The sequence below is a fragment of the Mucor velutinosus genome (genome assembly GCF_035048745.1).
Source record: "Mucor velutinosus strain NIH1002 chromosome Unknown tig00000093, whole genome shotgun sequence".
Classification (NCBI taxonomy): Eukaryota; Fungi; Mucoromycota; class Mucoromycetes; order Mucorales; family Mucoraceae; genus Mucor; species Mucor velutinosus.
Window position 1 is genome coordinate 408,559 of NW_027041907.1, and position 20,431 is coordinate 428,989.

A 20,431-nucleotide genomic window follows, 5' to 3' on the forward strand; every position below is an offset into this window, starting at 1 on the left:
AACATAGAGCTTGGAATAGCTGTTCTACCTTTTTCGTAAAATGCGCAGCACAGCTTTAAACCTTTACCACTCTACAACGAAGCGAGTTATCACCAAGCGGTTTTGAGTACAGCGTTTTCCAACATCTGATCCATCAATCTATTACGCGTAATCATTCGTAATTAACAGGTTTTTATATGAAGCTCATTACCCAAAGTTTGGCTTATTTCGAAAATCCTCTATTTCTCAACAGCAAACCCATCCAATCTAAAATCCAATTACACTATCGTTTTTCTCGCTTCAAATTGGTATAGGAGCATGCTGCTTTCAAAACCCGAAATTCAAAGTCGAAATTCAAAGAGAAATTCAAAGAGAAAAGGAAGAAATAGAGAAAAAGCAATGTTAACGATGATCCTCTTTTATAGGCAAACTTGCAGAGAAATTTTTTGGGACGCTGTATTTTTCATGGTCAATAGCAATAACCATTTGCTTTTCGCCGAGATAGCAAGATTACGTCTTGTAATTGCACAACGATCGTTTTGGACAGGAAACGTGTTTCGGTATTGAAGAATGTTGAGCGACTCATGACATGGAAAAAATGAAATGCAGAGGACAAAGAAAGAGGATATAGATTAACTCAAGTGAGATCGTTATTGGAACAATCATTGAGAGTTTTGTAAGGTTCACAATGGGCAGCTTGCAGTAAGAGGAACGGGACAGTAGTAACCAAGGGAGAGACGACAGAGCTAATGTTGGGTTGATTTTGCATTATTGTGCTCATTGTAATTCGGCATGAGATCGTTGCACCTCTTTACAATGATTCCAAGAACTCGAATCAGAGTGCCACGCTTCTGAGATGGGTCTAGCCGTCCATATCACAGAATTTGAATTGTTATCTACTACCATTTGACATTGCCACTTATAATTGTAGTGTGAATTTTATTTTTCTAAAATATGTACAAAAGCTAACGCTTAGCAAGAAAAGAGAAAAGGCTTGTTATTTATACACAAAGGGAGGAGGTTACTAAATTCCCAACAGCTTATCAAAATATTTGGCAAAACGATGTCTGCATGCTGAAGTCTCTGCGTATTTCCAAGCAAACGAATGCTCACCGTAGTTGATATCACTCTTCATACATCCAGTAACAAAGGGAAGATAGGGTTTGGATTGATCGTCCAGGTAGACAAACGCCTTGATGTTACCATTGATGGTTAATCCAACTTCGTTGCTCTCATCGATGTACACAATACCAACAATATCAGCGTCTTGGATGCACAGCTCAAACGACTTGGAACGCAGATGTCTACCAAAGATCAAACTGCACGATGTACTGCAACGATCATATTCAAAATAAAAGCTGCTCTCAGGATGTAGACTCTGTAATCCAAATGTAATGATGCTGAATAGAGACAGCGATTAGTATCTAAAATGTATGGAAATCTTGCGTCTTGTTACCTTTCAGTGGGTATAGGTTCTTTTTTAGCAAATCCAACTATCACTTCAAAATATAGCGATGGCAACGGTTTGTGGTAGGCATCCATGAGCTCGACGAGGAGTGAAGCTTGGTAATGCCGAGTATGTGATCTAGTTGCATTTGCTGTAGGTAATGTTACCTCTCTGACAGCAGATGTTGTTGAATCAATGGGCTTTAATTCAGGTTCTGTGTTTCCAGCGTTGGTAGCAGCTGCATTGAATTTGTCATGGTGTTGTGGAGAGACAGGTGAATTGCCTCTTGAGTCAACAGACATTTGTGCAAGTGCTTGAGACAAATCCATGATATCGGGTTCCTCAACCGTAGTTGGACTAATCACTGGTGCTGGTGATTTGGCTTTTGATACTTGTGGAGGCGGTAATTCGATGTTTGCTGGTGTCTTTTGTGCCAACGATGCCAGGGATGTATAGCCTTTAGGCAAATACCTCAAGGGATCAATAGCACCACCGAATTGAAACTTGCATTGCTGCCCAGTGGAAAGGGACATGGCCTACGACGCTTTATCATGAGTCCTAACTTACTGTATGATGGTCCATTCTTACTTACCGGGTACCAATTACGAGACACTAGAATCCCATAAAATGCCACACCCATATCTTTGCCATTCTTGTAGTACTTGATTTCTGCATCATCCATATCGATAGCGCAAGTAATTACATCACCTTCAGCCCATTTCAAACCATACAGAGTTTTCATATTGGTATAGGGTCCGTGCCATTTTTTGCATCGATTGCCATCGTAACCATATGAATAGGTGTCATCGCCCACGCCTTGGCCACCTTCAGCATCAAACTCGAAATGATCCGTAATCCATCCCACTTGCATGAGTCCACTGGATTCCAACACCACTTCAAATGCGTATTTGTGAGTGGCACCCTCCGTGTTATCCAGTACAGCAGGCACGTAGTGTGTTGCCTTGACTGTTTCAAATGTCCATGAATCGTTGCGCACTTGGAGGTGATTGACAAGACAGTACTTTGATTTGGAGGAAAGGTCAAGTTCGACAAAGTCAGCAGCGCTTGCATGGGACGACAGTTGTTGAGCAATAGACTGACTACAGTAAGACAAGACAAGACGACTATAAAACAACCAAGATTGCTTTCGCACTAGTGGGGATCGAATATCACGCCACAGCAAAACGACCAAAAGACGGAACGCTGACTCTGGTATGTCAATGTTGCTATCACTGTTGCATGACGAGAACAATCCACCTAAGCACGCCATGACACGATCAGTCAGCCCACTGTATCCTTCATATAGATAGATCAGGATGGGGATGAAGTGAGCCTCTTGTACAAGATACTGTTTGATAGACGCTAGCTTGGATGTTAGACTTTGTATCAACTTGAAGCCCTTGGACTCTATACTGCTTACCATGCCTAGCAAGTGAATTCAACAAGACAAGCGCTCGATTTGAGAAACCTAAATAGTATTCAGATGCATAAGAGATTGACAGAACGTCGTCCAGATCAAAATGCTCACCCTTTCTTCTCGCTTCCCCCATACGCTCAGCAGCAGATTCAATCCTTCTTCTTTGGGGATAAACATGGGCAGCAGTGGCATTGGTGCCAGCAGAGAGCATATGACGGTCAATGCCCTCCTCCTCTGAATCGCCATCATCCGTCATGGCACTACGGCTGCTACAACTGCTATCGTTGTCGCTTTGATAGAGTGGTCTGTATTGGTTGCCATGGTGACGACGATGGCGGCGGTGTCTATAACGAAACTGCTGGCTCATTACCGAATGTCGTTGTTTGCGAGGTTTTTGCTTATGAATAGTGACAAATCCAATTTGCTCTTCACCCGAACTCTGGCTGTCGTCAAGGCTGCTGCTGCTGCTGTTGCTGCTACTACTATCAACATCGTGATCATAAGTGTCATGCTGATAATACGTGGCAAGTGGCATCTCGGCACAGGAGCACATCCATTCAATCACATCATTGTATATGCTACTCGCTCTGGTTTCGGTGATTCTGTTTAAGGAGTAATTGCGGTGATGCATCGTGGCCCATTCTTCCAGGGCGGGGTAGGCCGATAACTGCACTAAATTCTCGACTAAATGACGGATATGTTCTGGCAAGGTAGTCTTGGTACTGGCAGCAGCTGTCTTAACTTTATGAGGTGGTGAAAAAGCCTCATCTTCCATGTCCATCATCATCTGGTCAACCATTGCTGCATTGGGGTACCTGTCTTGGAACACCATGTTGCGAATGACTTGATCGTTTTCCAGCAAGATGTTGAGAGCAGCCAGTGCGCCTATCAGGTGGTTTTTGGTATCCAGAGGCAATTCAAACTTCATGAGCAGAATTTCACGTTGACTGGATGGGATGTTGGTGTCAAACAAATACAATATATCGGCACTGGTCATGATGGAGGTGGATTTATTGGATAGTTTGTTCTTTTTCTTGTCCAACAAAACTCGATTTATACGCGATGCGTTGGAGATGGTGCCCTGTTCACTGACATCCACATAGTCGGGTGTGCGTGGGTATTCGTCCTCCTCTTCTTCAATCACTTGCTCTATCTCTTGCTGCTCGTCTTCATCATCATCGCGTTGCATGGCATCATGTATGCTGAATCCCGGCTTGGTAGTGGCTGCAGTGGCTGCGCTGGAAGGAGATGCGCCTCCTCCGCTAGCTTGTTTCGCCGCTCGCAATAAGGCTTGTGTGATCATGACAGGCAGGCTCAACTGAGATATTGAGTTGACCTTTTCCATCAGAGGCTCCGTTACTTGGTTGTTAACTTTGGACATGAGAAAGCGGTTTTTGATGGCCACCATCAGCGATCCCTTTGTGCATGTCAATTGGATTCTTTCATGGGATGCTGTTCTGCTCAGAGTTAACAATGTGTCGAAACAAGTATCACGCACTTTGCTTGAAAATGAGTCTATACAGAATGGTGAGCGTCAGCACATGCTTTAATTCATTCTTGTCCAACTACTTACGGCCCATGGTCATCACATTAAAAATAGCACCTGCAGCATTGTATTGCGCATCCAATTCACCTTCCACCAACAATGCGTTCAATGTCTTTACAATCAAAGATAAGTTGGGCTCCATATGCGTACTGTTGCTTGCTATCAAAGCCAAATATAAATCAATACCTCTTACTCTTCACTCTTTCATGCACTTACAGATACAACAAATCAACGAGAGTATATCCGACACGAAGATGGCCACCTTGATCTTGGGCGACAGAGCCAACTCCAATAAAATCTCAAACTCTGGCGCTGATATGATATCCTCATGCGCCTCCACTTGTCCTGCCACCACATGCATACACAAAATAGCCCAATAGCGCACATCCTCATCATTCAATGATAAACAGTGCATAATCTTCTTGACCATGCCCGAGCGCACCATTTCTCTTCTAAACTTTTCCTGTCCAAACGCCATGAATTTGATGGTGCGTAAAATGACGCGAGAAATGTACATTTCCTCTGCTGACAACAGACTGGCTAATATAGCATGAATGCCTTTGATGTCCCTAAACTTGTCTGCTGCCACATCCTTGAGCACAAATTCATGCATTAATCCAGCTGCCCAGTAAATCAATTCCACATCATCTCCTCGCAAGCAATTGGATATCAAATCCACAATGTTGTAGTCCAACAGTTCTTTTAAGACTCGCTTGGCTTCAGATACATCGACATTGGCAGCGATGCGAACGAGACTCTGCATACAGAATTTGGGCATGTTGGTGTTGCCGTAGGTCATGCGAGCCATGCGTGCTAGTAAACTGACAAATCCATTTTCGATGAGCACCTTGGGCAGAGGATCTAATGTCAAACTGAGTGAGTGCACCTCTTATTGGCTAATGTGTTGGATGTTACCACTGAGCGAGATTTGATACAAAATCATCAATGTCCAATATTTCAATTCATTGTTGCGAATGTCATCCGAGGTCAAGATGCGTTTGATGGGTTCCAAGACGCCTAATTCCAATATACAGTATTTGTTGATGTCTAGTCATAGAATATGTGAGATGTGTGTGTGTGTGTGTGTGTGGTTGAGTGTTTGGGTATAAAGCATACCACTGCCTTGAATCAAATCACAGATGGCTACTGCTACGTATCGTTGTGTCACTTCCTTCATGGCAGGATCTGTGCATTTCAATGCGTCTACTAACACACCCAATGCACCTGCTTCCAATAACGCCGCCTTGTTGTTTTCTAGCTGTCATGTTTAGATCTTCTCAAATGCCAGTGTAAATGGTGCTGTGTGTACCTTTTCGAGTCAACAGTTGTAATGAAGGCAATGCTTTTGATTTGATTTGAATAGGCTGGTCTTTATCGCATGCTGCAATGATCTTTGGTAAATAAGTAGCTACAAGTTGGAATCAGTGTCATGCTGAAAGAAATAGTCATTGCTATTTTACCTGACATGGCTCTTTCCAATATAATTTTGATGGAACTAGGAAATAGTGTCAGCTTTACTACTATCAAACACAATTGCTCACTCACCTGCTTTGGATGTTCACATTATGCGATTGCGTCAAATAAGCTAGTGATTTCAATCGAATGGAATCCTCAAGTTTGCTTCCAGGCTTAGTGGTAGATGTCTTTGGTGGACTTGTTGTGCGATCATGGAGTGTCTTGAGATGTGAATAAACTGAATAGCCCATCAGGACAGCAGCGATGCCTGTGACAAAGCATAGTACAGCAGGTAGTTCGCCATCTCGTTTACTGTTGGATGGGGGCATAGGGTTTGAAAGCAAAACAAGAGAAAAAAGATACAAAATTAAAATGCGTCAGGTTCGGCAACTTTTTGTATGTATTCGAGTACAGTAGCACTATATAGTGTGTGGTGCATAGTGTAAATTTCCTACTGCTGTATTCCAACACAGCCAGAGACTAGAAGCTCATTGTAAATGTTTCTCTCTGGTCGGCGTATAATGGAGCAACACAGATTCCCTTTATTAAAGCATATACACATTGTGCAACTATACTCCAATAGCTTAAACTTCCTTCATTACAGCCTTATTGGCTCTCAATTCAGAATTAGGTCCTTCACGCAACGCCTTGAATTGCTCTGTAAAGTAATCTTTGCCTCTAGACAACTGTCTCAAGAGCTGGTAATTGGGGATGTTTGAGTTTTTGAGACCATCTCTCATGGCATTCAAGTAGGTGGCAGTTTCAATCTCCATGAGTTGGTGTGATTTGGTGTTGGGATCACCTGCTGCTTCAGGAGGGGTACTAGGAGTAGCAGCAGATACGGATGAAGATGTACTGGCTTCAGAGATTCTTCTATTCGTGTTGTAAAAGTCGTATCCGGATGTTGATGCTGCGCTATTGCGATTGGCGTAGTTTGCAGGCACCGAGTGAGTGCTGTTACTTGATCTTCTGTCTTGCCGTTGACTCCTGAACACGTCAAAGCTAGTGGTAGGTGTGTCGCTCAATTTACGTTGTTGTGGCTGTTGACCACTTTGATGAGCAGCTGTCTGCATTATTTCTCCAGGAGTGGATGTCGACGCCATAGCAGCAGGCTGACTGTAAGATTCTGATTTAAAGACATCGAATTTGGGCACACTGCGTCCACTGTGGACATGGCCGTTCTCGTCTTGTTGTTGCAGGAGCTGCACCAGATCATTTCGCTGCTTCTCAGTCAATGTGGCCAAGGACATTTGTCTGGCATTGCGTTTCTTGTTCTTACTAATATCGATCAATGTACTTGCTCTTCTCTTGTTGTTGGCTCGTTGGCTCTTGTCCATTTGCTCCATCACCTGTTCTCTTTTGTCCTTGTCGATACCACAGGTAACAGGAACACTAATAGCATAGTTTTCAGAGCCCTCCTTCTGAATCAACAGATGAGCCTTCTCCCAAGCATCATCCTTTTGGAACGGATCAGCACCCAGCATATCTAGCTTGAAGCTAGGCAGCTGTGCATGCACAGGTGAAAAGCCAGGCACAAACTTGAGTCGCAATACAATTTGGCCATTGGGCCCATCCGATCCCCAGGAGAGTTCGTCGCGATTGCCATCACCGGTCTCTGGCGTGTAGTCATGCAATCCAAGCGTCAACTCTTGCCACTCATAGTCCACAATTTCCTTCATCCATAAACGGGCTGTTGCTTTATGAGCACCCATGCCTTGAAAGAGCTGAATGAAAACAGCTGTTTTATAGCGCATAAGGAGCGGAAAGTAGCTGCTATTTGCAGACCAGTCCCACGTACTGCCAGATTTCTCTTGTGTCAATGCGCTGGATTGCAAGTGTTTCTGGACCTTGGGTTCCACATTGAGTGATAAAGTGGCTCTGGTGTGCTTGAGATTTTTGTTGTCCATGGCGTTCTTGAGGTTGGTTAGCTGGATGCTTTCAATGACCAAGGTGCCGACATCTATATGGACGTGTCAATCTTTCTGGTGGAACACATTTGCATTGCTAAGGGCTACCTGAACCAGACAGCTCTCTGGGCAAGGTCAGCTTGATGGGCTTGTAGGTGAGATTGAGTAATACTCTGCCATAGCCAATACCATGTTTGAGTGTAATCCAACGCTCTGCTTCTTTGACCTACACAAAGAGTATTATGATTTTGGCCACCGAAGGAAATGACACTCAGATACCTTTCTGACAGGACCATCAAACAAATCACTGATCTTGAGTACATTGGTGCCAATGACAGGATCATGTTCTAGATCGATGTTTGTCTTGACGCTGATACGGATAAACGACGTATCATAGTTTTTGAGAAAGCACTCGGTATCCGCATTCCAATACTACATAGATACGAATTAGTAGGCATATTTCATTAAATACTATTGAGTACACTTTACAGGACAGCTCGTCTTCATCTTGGGTCTTGTTTGAAACACTTTTCTGTCATTGACATAAACAAGCGCATAGGGATTGACTGATTTGTCAGCGCTATAAGGATGTCTACGCTTCTTGAATGTCATAAGATCAGGATCGACAATCTCCAGGTCCTTGGCTTGGGTGATTGTGATGGACAAAATACCAGACTTGTGCTCGGGAAACACCGTTTCACCTGGCTCATAGTAGTTTAGTTCATCCTCCAACTCTGCTTCTGCTGCTGCTTGATCTGCATCCACCAACGTATCCGTCTCGCTTGTATCGTCTTTGACATACTCGTCTCGTATGTTCACCAATTCACTTTTACTCAGATCCGAGTCATTATCAGACTTCAGCGCAACTTGACCTCCTTGCAAATCATACTGCTCATCCTGAGCATGGTGAGCTTTACTCGATACCGTGTTTTCTTTGGTCTTTTCCGCAATCTCCCCCATTGCTTGTCCCAGTTGGTCTGCGGGTGTGTCAAATACCATACTAAATCGCACCTTTTTACTGGATTTGCGTTCTTGTTCGGCCAGACGCTTCTTTTCCTTCTTTTCTTGCTGTTGCTTCAATTTTTCTCTTTTAACTTGCTCGGTTTTGGAGCGCTTCTCTTCAGGGATCACATACTTGGGGTGAAATGTCAGCTTGAGATTCAACAAGGCTTCAGAAGCTTGCTTAGATTTGCCGTCAATAGGAACCCAACCATCGTACATGACGCGCTCAGATGTGCACCAGGAAGAGACGTTTTCATTTTTATCCAACTGGCCCAATGTAATATCCTTGACAGAAGCTGAAATAGAGCCCCAATATTGATCGTTCTTGACTTTGTCTGCTTTCATGACTTTAATGTTGAAATAGACATCGTTCTTAATGTCATCTAGCGTAGACAGTGAGAGTGGTGTATGTGTGTATCAGTCGCTAATCTCTTACCTGAGGTGACCAACTGATGTAAGTATTCATTCCAGATGGGATCCTTCTTGTTTGACAATACACGGGTGCTCTTGATGTTGTTCTTCATCGCTGCGCTACTTGATGCCAAGGTAACAAAGAGATTCTCGGGGTCTTGTAAGCCATTGTTTGTTAGATCGCGTACTCTTGTTAAGCAATAGACTTGCCGCACTCACCTTTGGATTTGGCCTTTAATCGCTTAACTTGTCTGATTTCGGCTTGAATAAGTCCAATAGCAAATGTATCAGATTGTGTGGCCATGATCTTTGCAACATCAATAGTGAGACTTTCTGGATCCACCAGCTGCTTGAATCCCAACTTGACACCTTCATTAACCAGAGTTTTCAACATGGGAAGTCTCATTACATTCAATCTCTTGCTGATGGGCATTACAGCCGTTTCGATAGTAGGTGCACTTGTGAATGAAATGGTCACTGTAGATACAAATGGAATTTGTGGTGAGGTCACAAGGTGGAACCGCATCTTGCCTGTAATTTTGGTCAATTCACCACGCACATCCAAAGCAGCATTGATACCGGTTTTGAAGCGGATTGAGGCACCTGGCGCTGTGACATGGCGTGCCGTGGAGCCTGGAGAAGGAGTAGCAGAGCTATCTGCTCGAAGGCTGAATTCACATTCACCAAAGATGCTTTCGGGTGGTTGATGGGGAGAAGGAGGAAAGATCTGAAGCTTTTCAATGCGAGGTGCTGCTGTGCCCAAGTCGAAGTCAGCCACACGAGCCGCTTTGATCACTTTGGGTGCCACTCTGGCTAAAGTATCTTCCAAGATGTCTTCTACAACCATGAAAATTCTAGGATCAACAGAACGCCAGACCTTTTCAGCAATGCCATTGAACCACTCCATGGTTTCACCGTTGTTTTCATGATTGCCCAGATCAATCAGCTTGTTTGGGTTGAGTCAAGTGGACCTGATGAATTCCAGTAATAGAACTTACCTTCTTTGCGCCATCAATCTTTTCAATTTGCCATTCAAAACCTTCCAATACGGTGCTAGACAGCATATAAAAGGCTGCAACTCCTGTTATCCCATTGTTTAGCGTGTGATAGAGTGCATACATTTGTCACAATGATTATACCTGTTGCACAGGCAAAGCAAAACGTAGTCAAGCTAAACCTGTAATGGCCAATGATAAAACAAGCAAAAGCAGACATTAGCAAATACTTGAAGCACATTCTCTCCAGGCCCACCGACAAGACATCTGGCTCACAAAGCGTCAATGGCTGTGGATAGTTCAATTTGAAACTGGCATGTTTCTTTTGATCTTTATTATATTTCTTATTAACATCTGCTGTACTAGCTATTCTAGCTTCAACTTGCCTTGACTAGGGTCCAAGCCAATTCTATCCTGATCTGGTTCATCCTGCCTTTTTTCTCCCAATGCGGGTGCTGTTGTTGACACAGAAGGATCAACAATGGGGTCTTTGTCTGCTTCATTTTGATCCACATGTTTGCCGCCTAAAACGGGAGCCAGTTGACGAGCAAAATGCTGTCCATGAGTGGGAGGAAAGCCGCCACTTGGGTTGAACCGTCCACTGGCATCATGATCTCCTTGGTTATGACTGTCCATATGGTTGGGTTCTGAGAAATCAGTAACATTGCTGCCAAATGTAGCAGTGTTCAAGTGTGGATTGGAGTCATCCCCTTGACGGATGTTGGCCAACTCTTGGTCTGAATGAAGCGGGCTATCTTTGTTACTTGACATTGTTGAGGAAACAAACAGGAAAGAAATGTAGAGATCGATGCTTGATCAAGATCTTCAAGTGCACGCCTCCATTGTTTGATCCGAAACTTTGTTTTGCATGAATTTTATGTCTTAAATGTCGTTTGCTTGCTTGTCAGTGACTGCAAAAGTCATAGGAACTGTTGTATACCCCTACGCTATATATTTTATCTTTTGTCTCGGAATACCGTGCAATTACCAAATTATGATATCAAACAGATTAATTCGACTAGGCATTGCTGTGGGCGTTGGTGTAGGTACTGGCGTATACATCTTTAAGCCTTTATTAAAGGAATACGAACAGTAAGTGCCATAATATCATAACAGACATGTCAACATGTTGACGCATCTTGTCAAAACAGGGACACCAATGGTACTTGGATCATGCCCTCGGACGAAGAGAGATTAAAGCAGCAATTTGAACAGCAACAAGTCAAGAAGCAGCAATAGACCTGACATGTCTAATTTACATCAACTATGCAAAAACTTGGATTAGGTGTGTGTATCTGCCCATTGCTCTTTTTACCTTCTTCCACTCCTCCTTTAATTGACCTGCGATTTAAAATAAAAACTTTTTTTTTTCTCTCTCATTTTTCTATATCCATACACATCATGACCAGCAAACCACAACCTGTTGCAGTTGAAACACCCGCAGAGAATCAAACAGATTATGAGCAAAAGAACGTCCATGAAGTGTATGAAGTCATTGCAACTCATTTCAGTGATACCCGCTACAAGCCATGGCCTGTTGTGGAAGATTTCTTGAACAGCTTAAAGATTGGAAGCCTCGGTGCTGATGTGGGATGCGGCAATGGCAAGTATATTGGTGTCAATCCCAAATTGATGATCTTGGGCTCTGACAGGTAAGGAGTCATGAGGCATCATGATTTCAATCCATTGACGCATAAAGCATGGAAACAGGAGCTCGAATCTCATCAAGATTGTACATGATCGCGGATTTGAAGGCATGGTAGCAGATGGTCTCAATTTGCCGTACAGAGACAATTCATTTGTAAGTTGTGCCAATAGGTCCATTATTGGACTACGTACTCAATTGAGGATACTAGGATTTTGCAATCTCCATTGCTGTCATTCATCATTTCGCTAGTCCAAACAGAAGATTGCAAGCTATTAAGGACATTTTCAAAATCATCAAGCCTGGAGGAAAAGTGCTGGTGTTTGTGTGGGCATTGGAGCAGACTAAATTTAGCAAGAGAAACTTTGAGCCTGGACAACAAGATGTGTTTGTACCTTGGAAATTGACGCCCAAGAAGGGACAAAAGGAAGAGGATGTGAGCGATGCAGTGTATAATAGGTAATATGCTGTCGTTTTATGACTTGGAATACAGCAGTAATCTTATGCGCTCTTCTGTAGATATTACCATTTGTTTAAACAGGGTGAATTAGATGATTTATTTAGACAGGTGGAAGGTGTGGAAATTGAGACAACTGGCTATGATAGAGATAATCATTATGTCATTGCATGTAAAAAAATAGAATAAATGTATACTAGGAATTACTTTTTTTTTTAACATTCAACCTTATCAAATATGAAAGAAAGTGATAGAAGGAAAGTAGCCAGGTCAAGCTACAGTGATATCTAATTTGCAATCCTCCCTGATGCTTCTTGAAAGCATCATTCATCTTCATAATAAGAATACAGCCCAAAATTTTCAATTTCCGCTCTGAGGTATTGCTCTGATTTGTTCATTTTTGAACTTTCTTGACACGATTCGACCTATTTTGCCGGATTCGACTAATAAACTGTGATAATTAGCCCGTACTTTCTAATACATTCTTGGAGTACTTTTCAAGGCGCTTCCAATGGTACTAACTGTAATAGGTGTTTTGACTGAAATTATCGAGCAATTTGGTAAAATATGAAATGAGATCTTTAGCGAAAATGGTCATGTTTTGCATATGAAAACCTCATAAAAGTGGTTTCAGAGGTTGCTTTGAATCGAGAGAAACATTTTGATTCAATACATACCATAGTAAAAGTCTTCATTTTCAAGGTGAAAAATGCAATCGTTTGATTTTCGATGAAAATCATGAGGGGTACCTCATGCTTTTTGATCGATTTTTGACCATATTTTTTTTGGCCCAGAAAGTTAAGCAAAGGTATCAGGAAGTTACTACTACTCAAGCACAATTGTTTGGCGTTATTCCGGTGGCTCAAAAAGGTCTACATGTCAAGATACGAAGGCTAGAAAGTTGTCAAATGTGGCTGTATTTTTGCTTTATGGCTTTCATTTACACTTCATGAATCACATCTCTGGTAGCTGAAGTCTTCTGGAAGGGTAGTTGCGCAGTCTGTGCAATTTTTAATTCGGATAGGAGGCATATTGATTTTGTCAAAGCTAATTCATGCAAATTTTGATGTGTTATGTTGCTGGTAAGCTTATTAACAATTGTAATAAAAACTTGAAATCGCTGCTTACTATATACTATGGTTTTGCATATTCTCTTCGCTACAACCAAGCCCTCATATAGATCAATGTTTACCAAGTGTTGGATTAGACGCCTGATTACCATGGCTTTGCACTTTTGATTTGCTACGGTAAAACCCCCCCTATATCTCAATGCTACCTAATGTTGGATTATATGCTTAGTTGTCATAGGCTTTACACCTTTGCTTCGCTAAGGTAAACCTTCCCTATAAATCAATGTCATCAAGTGTTGAATTAGATGCATTATTATGTTCTTGGTGGAGAGGCTGAGCCCCTTCCCCTAACCGCCTCCCCATTGCTGGCTTCGCCGGTGTGGTTTTATCCACCTTTGTTCTGACTCCCAATTACTATTAAATTTCGAAAGGATATGATTGGCTTGTCTATTTTTCCAAAAACATAGTTTTCCAGTATAATACTAGCCGATCCATCTCGCTACTCTCGTAGTTTTCCAGTATATATATTAGTGATTATAAGACTGAGCCAGTTCTTAAGCTGCATTTAATTGGTATGGACTGACAGTCTATGCAGATAGCCTTATAATGAGGTGCCATGCTCTCAACCATCTCTTTTGGCAGTCGTTGCGCATAGCAAAATCAAAATACGACTAGGAAGTCTGATGTTTGATGCGATGCTTAAGATGCGGTATGTTGGCAAGTATTCTATAACTATATCACCGCCTATGCAGATTTGCCAGTGCATTATTACTATTGTATTAAGGTCGTCCGCTGTATGCATTTGATCAAACAAAGTGATTTATTATTAAACACTATTTACAACATTTCCTCTATTGAATGTACTATGCTTTGGATGATCCAAAGCCAGAAAATCCCATCATCTTCGCCATTTCGTCTTCCCCATCGTCCTTTTCTGCAGGCTTCTTTTTATGGTCCTTCTTTTGCTTTTTCTTTTCTCGTTTCCTTTGTCTCTCCTCTTCCTCTTGTTGCTTTACTGCCGCTAATCTTTCATCCAAATCTAATAAAATTCGCTCAGTATGCATGGCTGGTATGTCTGCGCAATACAACTCACTGTATTCTTCACTTTGCGGGTTTTCTTTCTTTCGCTTTAACATGGCCAAACGCTCCTTGACCGAATTCAGATCAGCCTTCTCTACCTTGCTCGACACACCCACATTGTTCAAATCTATAGGTTCAAATGTGTAAACAACAGGACATTCAAGCATGCCTTTCGATCTCAACCACTTACGTTTTCTACCATTCAAATGATCAATCCAGGTAACACTGTCCTTGATGGTAATATCACACGCCTTACAGTAAAAACCAGGCTGCTTTCTTGAATCTGCAGCTTGAACCACTTGCACTTTACCCACATTGGACTCGATATCAACCTTCTCTTCACGCGCTTTTAGCGCTTCTTTGGATTCATCGTCATCGTCGTAGCGTCTTTTTGGTTTCAATGGTGGAAGACCGAGTTTCTTTCGTTCATCGTTCTTTTCAGCTAAACGATCGCGGTTTTCTCTTGCTTTGGCTTTGGCTGCGTATTCCTCCTTGTTCCATGTACGTCTGAAATCTGTGTCTTTCTATCATCTCATGTAAGCCGCAGTGCCGATAATGATATCATGTTTGATTACTTACAGCTTTTCCTGCACCGTAGGCACTCATTTTATTATGTCTAAAAAGTTTTTTTTTTTTTTTTTTTTTTTTGGTTGAAGTGTAAAAAGAATGTAGAGCTCCTCAACTTGAATCGCAGATCATCATCTGGCTGGAACAAATCTCCAACAGCAAATCAAGCACATTTAGGAACTAATGGATATACAGCTATTACGATAGTATGCCTACTTGAGCTACACGTAAGTTGCTATTGTAACAGCATGCTTCGGCGTCGCTATGGATGAATATCAAGTCCCTCCATCTCGTAATCAAAAAGTGCTTGCTTGGTTGACATTTCATGCAAATGCAAGTCATGTTTAATACATCATTTTATCTGGAGTCATGCCGTTTTTTGCTTTTTACACCTCTACTGATCTAAACACGAAAGCCTGCAATGGATCATTCGGCATGTTGGAGCAAGGTTCCTTACGAGCTGGCTCTCTGCATCTTCCAGAATGTAACTCAAAACCTCAGCTACGCTCAACAAAAGCAAAACCTCGCAAACTTCGAACTCGTATGCAAGAGCTGGAAAAGTCCTGCGCAGAGGTTGCTCTACGATGAAATTGTGCTGAGTGAAGATCGCCATGGACTTGCTCTAAATACGATCGAAAAACCTAATAGCACCATTGGAGCCCTTGTCAGGAAGATCAAGTTTAAAGCCTCATTTGACTCCTATAGAGTAGACAATGTTTTTGATGTTCTTGCTGACAAGTGTCCCAACATTGAGGAGCTATTGGCAGAAAGTACGAGCGAAAAATACAGCCTACTCAACAACTTGCTCTTAACAACAAAGTTCAGTCATTTAAAAAGAATCGACGAGGATTTGCACCATCGACAGGTCCTTCCCATCTATCCATTTGTGGCCTTCAAGTACAGAGAGACTTTGACAGAAATCTACATTGATGATGAATACGTACTTGGTGACTACGACTCAAAGGAGACCCTTATCCGCGAACTCGGGCACTTTAAATCTCTGAAGCAAGTAATCATCACCTTGTTCATGACTGGACAGAGAATGGAACGAATTTTGGGCAATTTACGGGGTACTGTGGAAACACTGATTTTGCAGCACACTCAGGATAGCGAAGGAAACTGGCGCGCGCTCGATTATAACAACATGGTGCCCAACACCACCATCAAGAAATTATCCATCACGGAAGGAGCCAGACACGGACCCCGCCACACAGAGTATTTCAAATTTAAATTTAAGGCTTTGGAGTGCTTCGAATCAGTTCTTACCGACTTGGAGCAAGAGGCCGATATTCCGTACCTGGATTTCATAATGTCCATCGACGCTTACAACGTCAATATCACAATCAATGAAAATGCTCGCAACAGAATTGACAACATCATTAAACATGCGGCCAAAAAAGAGACATCCCGCAAGAACAAAGAGTTTGAATTGGATTTCGACTATATGCCTCCACCTCCAGCATACGATGACCCATACCCATATGCGCAATACAATTGGAATCTGGACTTGATCAAGACCAAAAAGTCAAGTAGCGTCAAGTTGCATTATATCCGAGAGAACACAGATGACGACCCTCTGGAACGATCCATGTTTATGAACGATGTGTCCAACTGGCTCGCCGTATATTCGCCTACAGTGGTCAGGATTTACAACATTGAGCCCATGGCAGATCATTACGCGTTCTTGCTGGAAAACCAACACCGCCCTGAATTCAGCACAGTTGCTTATGTTAGAAGATATTTTGCTTGGCTGTGTCGAGACAAGAGTTGGCAGTTGCTGGATGACGCTATCTCTGCGTTGGTTGGTAAAAAGGGCTATGTTCTGTCGATTGGTGAATTGGTGCTCTGTGATGAACCTGCGTCGACTCAGCTCATGATGTCCAAATCAGAAACAGTAGATTACATCTCAAGAGTAGAAATCAGAAAATCGCTAATCCATTACAAGCTTCTCTCGCTGTTGTCTTGCAAATTACCAAGAATGGATACCTTGATGATTGATTCCAGCTGGATTTTGATGGACGATGATATTTACACGCTAAAAATTTTTTTGCCCTCAACACGATTGCGTAGAATCGGCGTTGTGATTGCGCCATTCAATTATGGTACTGGAGATCAGACAGAGAGAATCATCTTGGACAATGATCGCTTATTGGAAGCTACGACAAGCAATGGAAGATATATTCTCAAGATTGAATCTTCCAAAGAGAGATACATGAGCTACCGAAAGGGAAATGAAAACATTGGCAACGTGGATAAAGACAAGGACATCACCAAGGGAACTGAGCAAAACTTTTTGATCTGGATCAAATGCGAACATGTGGAAGAATTTACTATTGTTGGTGGATTGGATGAAGACGTCAACTGGCAGCCGACGTTTGAAGATGTCAACTCAATGAGATGAATAGCTAGTGTACAACAAATATATGTGGAATAAACGCTGTAGTATATAATGTGTATACGCCCTTGAGCAATATCAAAAAGTTTGGCATATGATATACCCTGCGAATGAAATTCAATTTTTTGCATGATCAATGCAAAATCCTTCATTTTCACATGTGAAAAAAAATGGTAGGCTTGTACCATAGTGGTTTCCAGCTTTCAAGCAAGCTTGGGAGGAAATCATCCCATTTTCAGGGTTAATAATCAAGAATATTTAGTATCGTGAGAGCAAGCCGTTGTATTTTAGGAACATAAATAAATATATATATATATATATATATACGACGAAGCACAAATTGACTTTTAGTATACTTTAAGCGGGACGATTTTTGGTCAAGGTTACATTGTTGTGGGAAACATAAATTTTACAGCGTTTTACCCGAGTCTATTGACCCTTTTACTCCAACATTTTCTACATCCAACTATGGCTTGCTTCAATCCAAATGACATTCCGTATGAAATAGCCATCCGTATATTCCAATGTGCTTTGGAAGATCTCAACTACAAGCAAGCCAAACACAACCTTTTAAACTTTCAATTGGTGTGCAAGAGTTGGCATAAACCAGCTCAAAAGCTTCTGTTCAAAGACATTCAATTGACGCCAACCAACAGTGCCAGTTTCACTCAGTGCATTCAGCACTGTAAATCACAGCAAGTGGCATTTGCTGTAAAAAGCCTGCTGCTGGTTGGCAATTTCTTAGCTGTGTGCTCTATAGCAGATGTGGTCAAGCCGATATTCAAGCATTGTCCTAATATTGAAGAATTACGCGCCATCAACACCTATGTAGAGAGACAGCTATGGAACTACCTCATGCTGACAGATGAACCATTGAAGCTGACAAAGATCATTGAAAACGACGTGGAAGACCAAATCCACTATAACCAGTACCTGACGGTAGCACATAAATTCAAGCAGCATTTGCATCAACTGTGCCTACAATTTGACGGCAGCGATGACACTTACCATGCCTCGTTACTAATTGGCAATCAACTACAAAAGTTCAGTTCTCTCAGGTGTTTATCCATACGAACACTCTGCTCTTTCAAGGTGATGGAGACGATGCTGGATCACTGTCCTCGAACAACACGAAAGCTGACCATAAATGCCATTGATGTGCGAGATCTTGTGGAGACACGACAGAGCTGGAGAAATCCCGATTTCAGTCGCATCACACGCAACGAAAGCATCCAAGAGCTCAGTTGCTTTCTCCTGATATTCACCTCGACCTTGCTTAAATACTTTGCTTACAAACTAAAGGCACTGAACAAGATTGATCTGAGGACAATTGACACCAATGAAGCGAGGAGCCAGATCATGCATGTGTGCGATTCCGTGGACAGCTACAAACTGACGCTGTTGTTTCGCCGTATGCCCATTATGCCAGAAGCAGCAATACAAGAGTGGCTTCGACATGTACTGGAACAGTCAAAGCATCAAAATATTGAACGATTTTGCTTGGATTTGGATTTCATTTCTGGCGTGATGGCTGCCATTTCGCCCTGGATACTGCAAATAAGCAAAACCATGGAAAGAAGCGAAATTGTCTTGAATTATATCAAGATGAACAGGCTGGTTGAAGTTGTGTCTGATGAAATTGAGCCTATCCTTTTGAGCCTGTTCTTGCACCAATGTAAACCGAGGCTGATTCAAGTCAAGGGCGTGGATAACATTGAGCAGCATCGACGCTGGTTGAAGGAAGGCAGAAGCGACTTGTTTGCGTACTCAGGTGAACGAAGCTGGAGGTTTTTTGATGCCGCCATCCACCAACAAGAAAATGCTGACATACAGATTAACGATATTCATCTGTCTCTATCTGATGCGTTTCATCCGCCTTTGCAGAGACAGGCTCAAAGCCATCGTGTATCAAAGCTACAATTCTACAACTCTATTCTACACAGCGCGTCATTCGCACTAATATCCCAAAGGCTCCCTGTACTAGGCACGCTCTTCATCGATACCTGTCATCTTATCAAACACCCACATCCATTCACATTGAAGATCTCTCTTCCTGCCACTGACATAGGCTTCTTAAGCCTAAGACTAGCTCCACTTGACGCCTACTCGGATCTGAGCCATAGACAGCTACTGAACGCAACATCTGAAAGTGGGCACTATACCTTGGTGATTGAAACTGAAATCAAAACCTATGTCAGCTACGTACAAGGGAATAGCAAGCTGTTGTTAGACTCGCATGATGGTTCCATACCCGTTCAAGGTACCAAAGATTTGTATCTTGTGTGGATTGAATGCAAGACACTGAAAGAGTTTACCCTTTCAAATGATACCAGGACACTTTACGTACAATTGGAAGCTACTGTTGAATAAACTTTGATGGCAAATTTTGTTGCTTTAGTCTGCTAGGAAAACATAAAAGATGTGTATGTCACAAGCATGAATGAAATGTCCTGGTGTGATACATAGAAGCCCTCCCTTTATAATTCTATTGAAAAAAAAAAGCAACACCACTAAAAGCAACAACCAAATTGCATGAAATCACACATCATTTAGTCCTTTCTGCTTTCAGATTGACAATCTTCAACTATTCATGTCTTCCGCTTTGCATGAATCCCTCTGCGCAAGCCAGTAGACTATACAGCTGATGTGGTGATACTGTACAGTATATTAGTCATCTATTCATCGCTTCTCAGGCAATCTGTATCCATATTTATTTAGTGAAAATAGGAGGTTACAGTGATTGATTTTAAATGCATGCATTAGACGAACACAAGTATCTTATCAAGTTGGCAATCAAGTACAAAGATTTCTCACCTCCAGCTAAATAATTTTGGAGCTAGTTGACGGCTTGGCTTGATGAAGTATTTCTTACAAAATCCCTAGAGTCTTGTAGACATTTCAACGCTCACCCTCTCTTGTTTCGCGATGGCAGAGTAGATATCATCGTCTCCTCAGTAATAACATCGTTTCGGAATTGTGGTAACAGTAATGCTCTGTGCGGACCCTCAGCCTGTTCTATTGCCTAAGCTGCCTGAAAGCGAGAGTATATAGAACAAAG

At 42.2% G+C, this 20,431-nt stretch overlaps 7 protein-coding genes across 7 annotated transcripts; 3 read left to right on the top strand and 4 right to left on the bottom strand.

The window, feature by feature from the left end:
* Positions 1-1,003: 1,003 nt before the first annotated feature.
* On the bottom strand, positions 1,004-6,173 carry RIB4 (lumazine synthase; the record flags this gene model as incomplete). The annotated part of the gene is made up of 11 exons (XM_064821262.1): positions 1,004-1,379; positions 1,436-1,962; positions 2,019-2,788; positions 2,847-4,358; positions 4,417-4,548; positions 4,606-5,250; positions 5,305-5,436; positions 5,506-5,643; positions 5,699-5,797; positions 5,850-5,884; positions 5,935-6,173. The coding sequence occupies 11 exons, from the start codon at positions 6,171-6,173 to the stop codon at positions 1,004-1,006; spliced, it is 4,605 nt and encodes a 1,534-aa protein (XP_064680948.1).
* Positions 6,174-6,428: 255 nt separating this feature from the next.
* Positions 6,429-10,379, bottom strand: ATC70_001875 (uncharacterized protein; the record flags this gene model as incomplete). The annotated part of the gene is made up of 8 exons (XM_064821263.1): positions 6,429-7,804; positions 7,860-7,977; positions 8,031-8,183; positions 8,241-9,136; positions 9,190-9,321; positions 9,384-10,110; positions 10,163-10,245; positions 10,304-10,379. 8 exons carry the CDS (start codon positions 10,377-10,379, stop codon positions 6,429-6,431), a joined length of 3,561 nt encoding a protein of 1,186 aa, XP_064680949.1.
* Positions 10,380-10,525: 146 nt separating this feature from the next.
* On the bottom strand, positions 10,526-10,930 carry ATC70_001876 (uncharacterized protein; the record flags this gene model as incomplete). The annotated part of the gene is made up of 1 exon (XM_064821264.1): positions 10,526-10,930. One exon carries the CDS (start codon positions 10,928-10,930, stop codon positions 10,526-10,528), a length of 405 nt encoding a protein of 134 aa, XP_064680950.1.
* A 630-nt stretch (positions 10,931-11,560) lies between these two features.
* Positions 11,561-12,450, top strand: ATC70_001877 (uncharacterized protein; the record flags this gene model as incomplete). The annotated part of the gene is made up of 4 exons (XM_064821265.1): positions 11,561-11,811; positions 11,870-11,960; positions 12,016-12,263; positions 12,324-12,450. 4 exons carry the CDS (start codon positions 11,561-11,563, stop codon positions 12,448-12,450), a joined length of 717 nt encoding a protein of 238 aa, XP_064680951.1.
* A 1,744-nt stretch (positions 12,451-14,194) lies between these two features.
* Positions 14,195-15,017, bottom strand: RCY1 (F-box protein: endocytic membrane traffic, recycling ReCYcling 1; the record flags this gene model as incomplete). Its single annotated transcript, XM_064821266.1, has 4 exons — positions 14,195-14,370; positions 14,425-14,538; positions 14,602-14,935; positions 14,991-15,017. The coding sequence occupies 4 exons, from the start codon at positions 15,015-15,017 to the stop codon at positions 14,195-14,197; spliced, it is 651 nt and encodes a 216-aa protein (XP_064680952.1).
* Positions 15,018-15,399: 382 nt separating this feature from the next.
* Positions 15,400-17,379, top strand: PCL7_3 (cyclin-like protein interacting with PHO85; the record flags this gene model as incomplete). The annotated part of the gene is made up of 1 exon (XM_064821267.1): positions 15,400-17,379. One exon carries the CDS (start codon positions 15,400-15,402, stop codon positions 17,377-17,379), a length of 1,980 nt encoding a protein of 659 aa, XP_064680953.1.
* Positions 17,380-17,841: 462 nt separating this feature from the next.
* Positions 17,842-19,743, top strand: ATC70_001880 (uncharacterized protein; the record flags this gene model as incomplete). The annotated part of the gene is made up of 1 exon (XM_064821268.1): positions 17,842-19,743. One exon carries the CDS (start codon positions 17,842-17,844, stop codon positions 19,741-19,743), a length of 1,902 nt encoding a protein of 633 aa, XP_064680954.1.
* Positions 19,744-20,431: the final 688 nt, after the last annotated feature.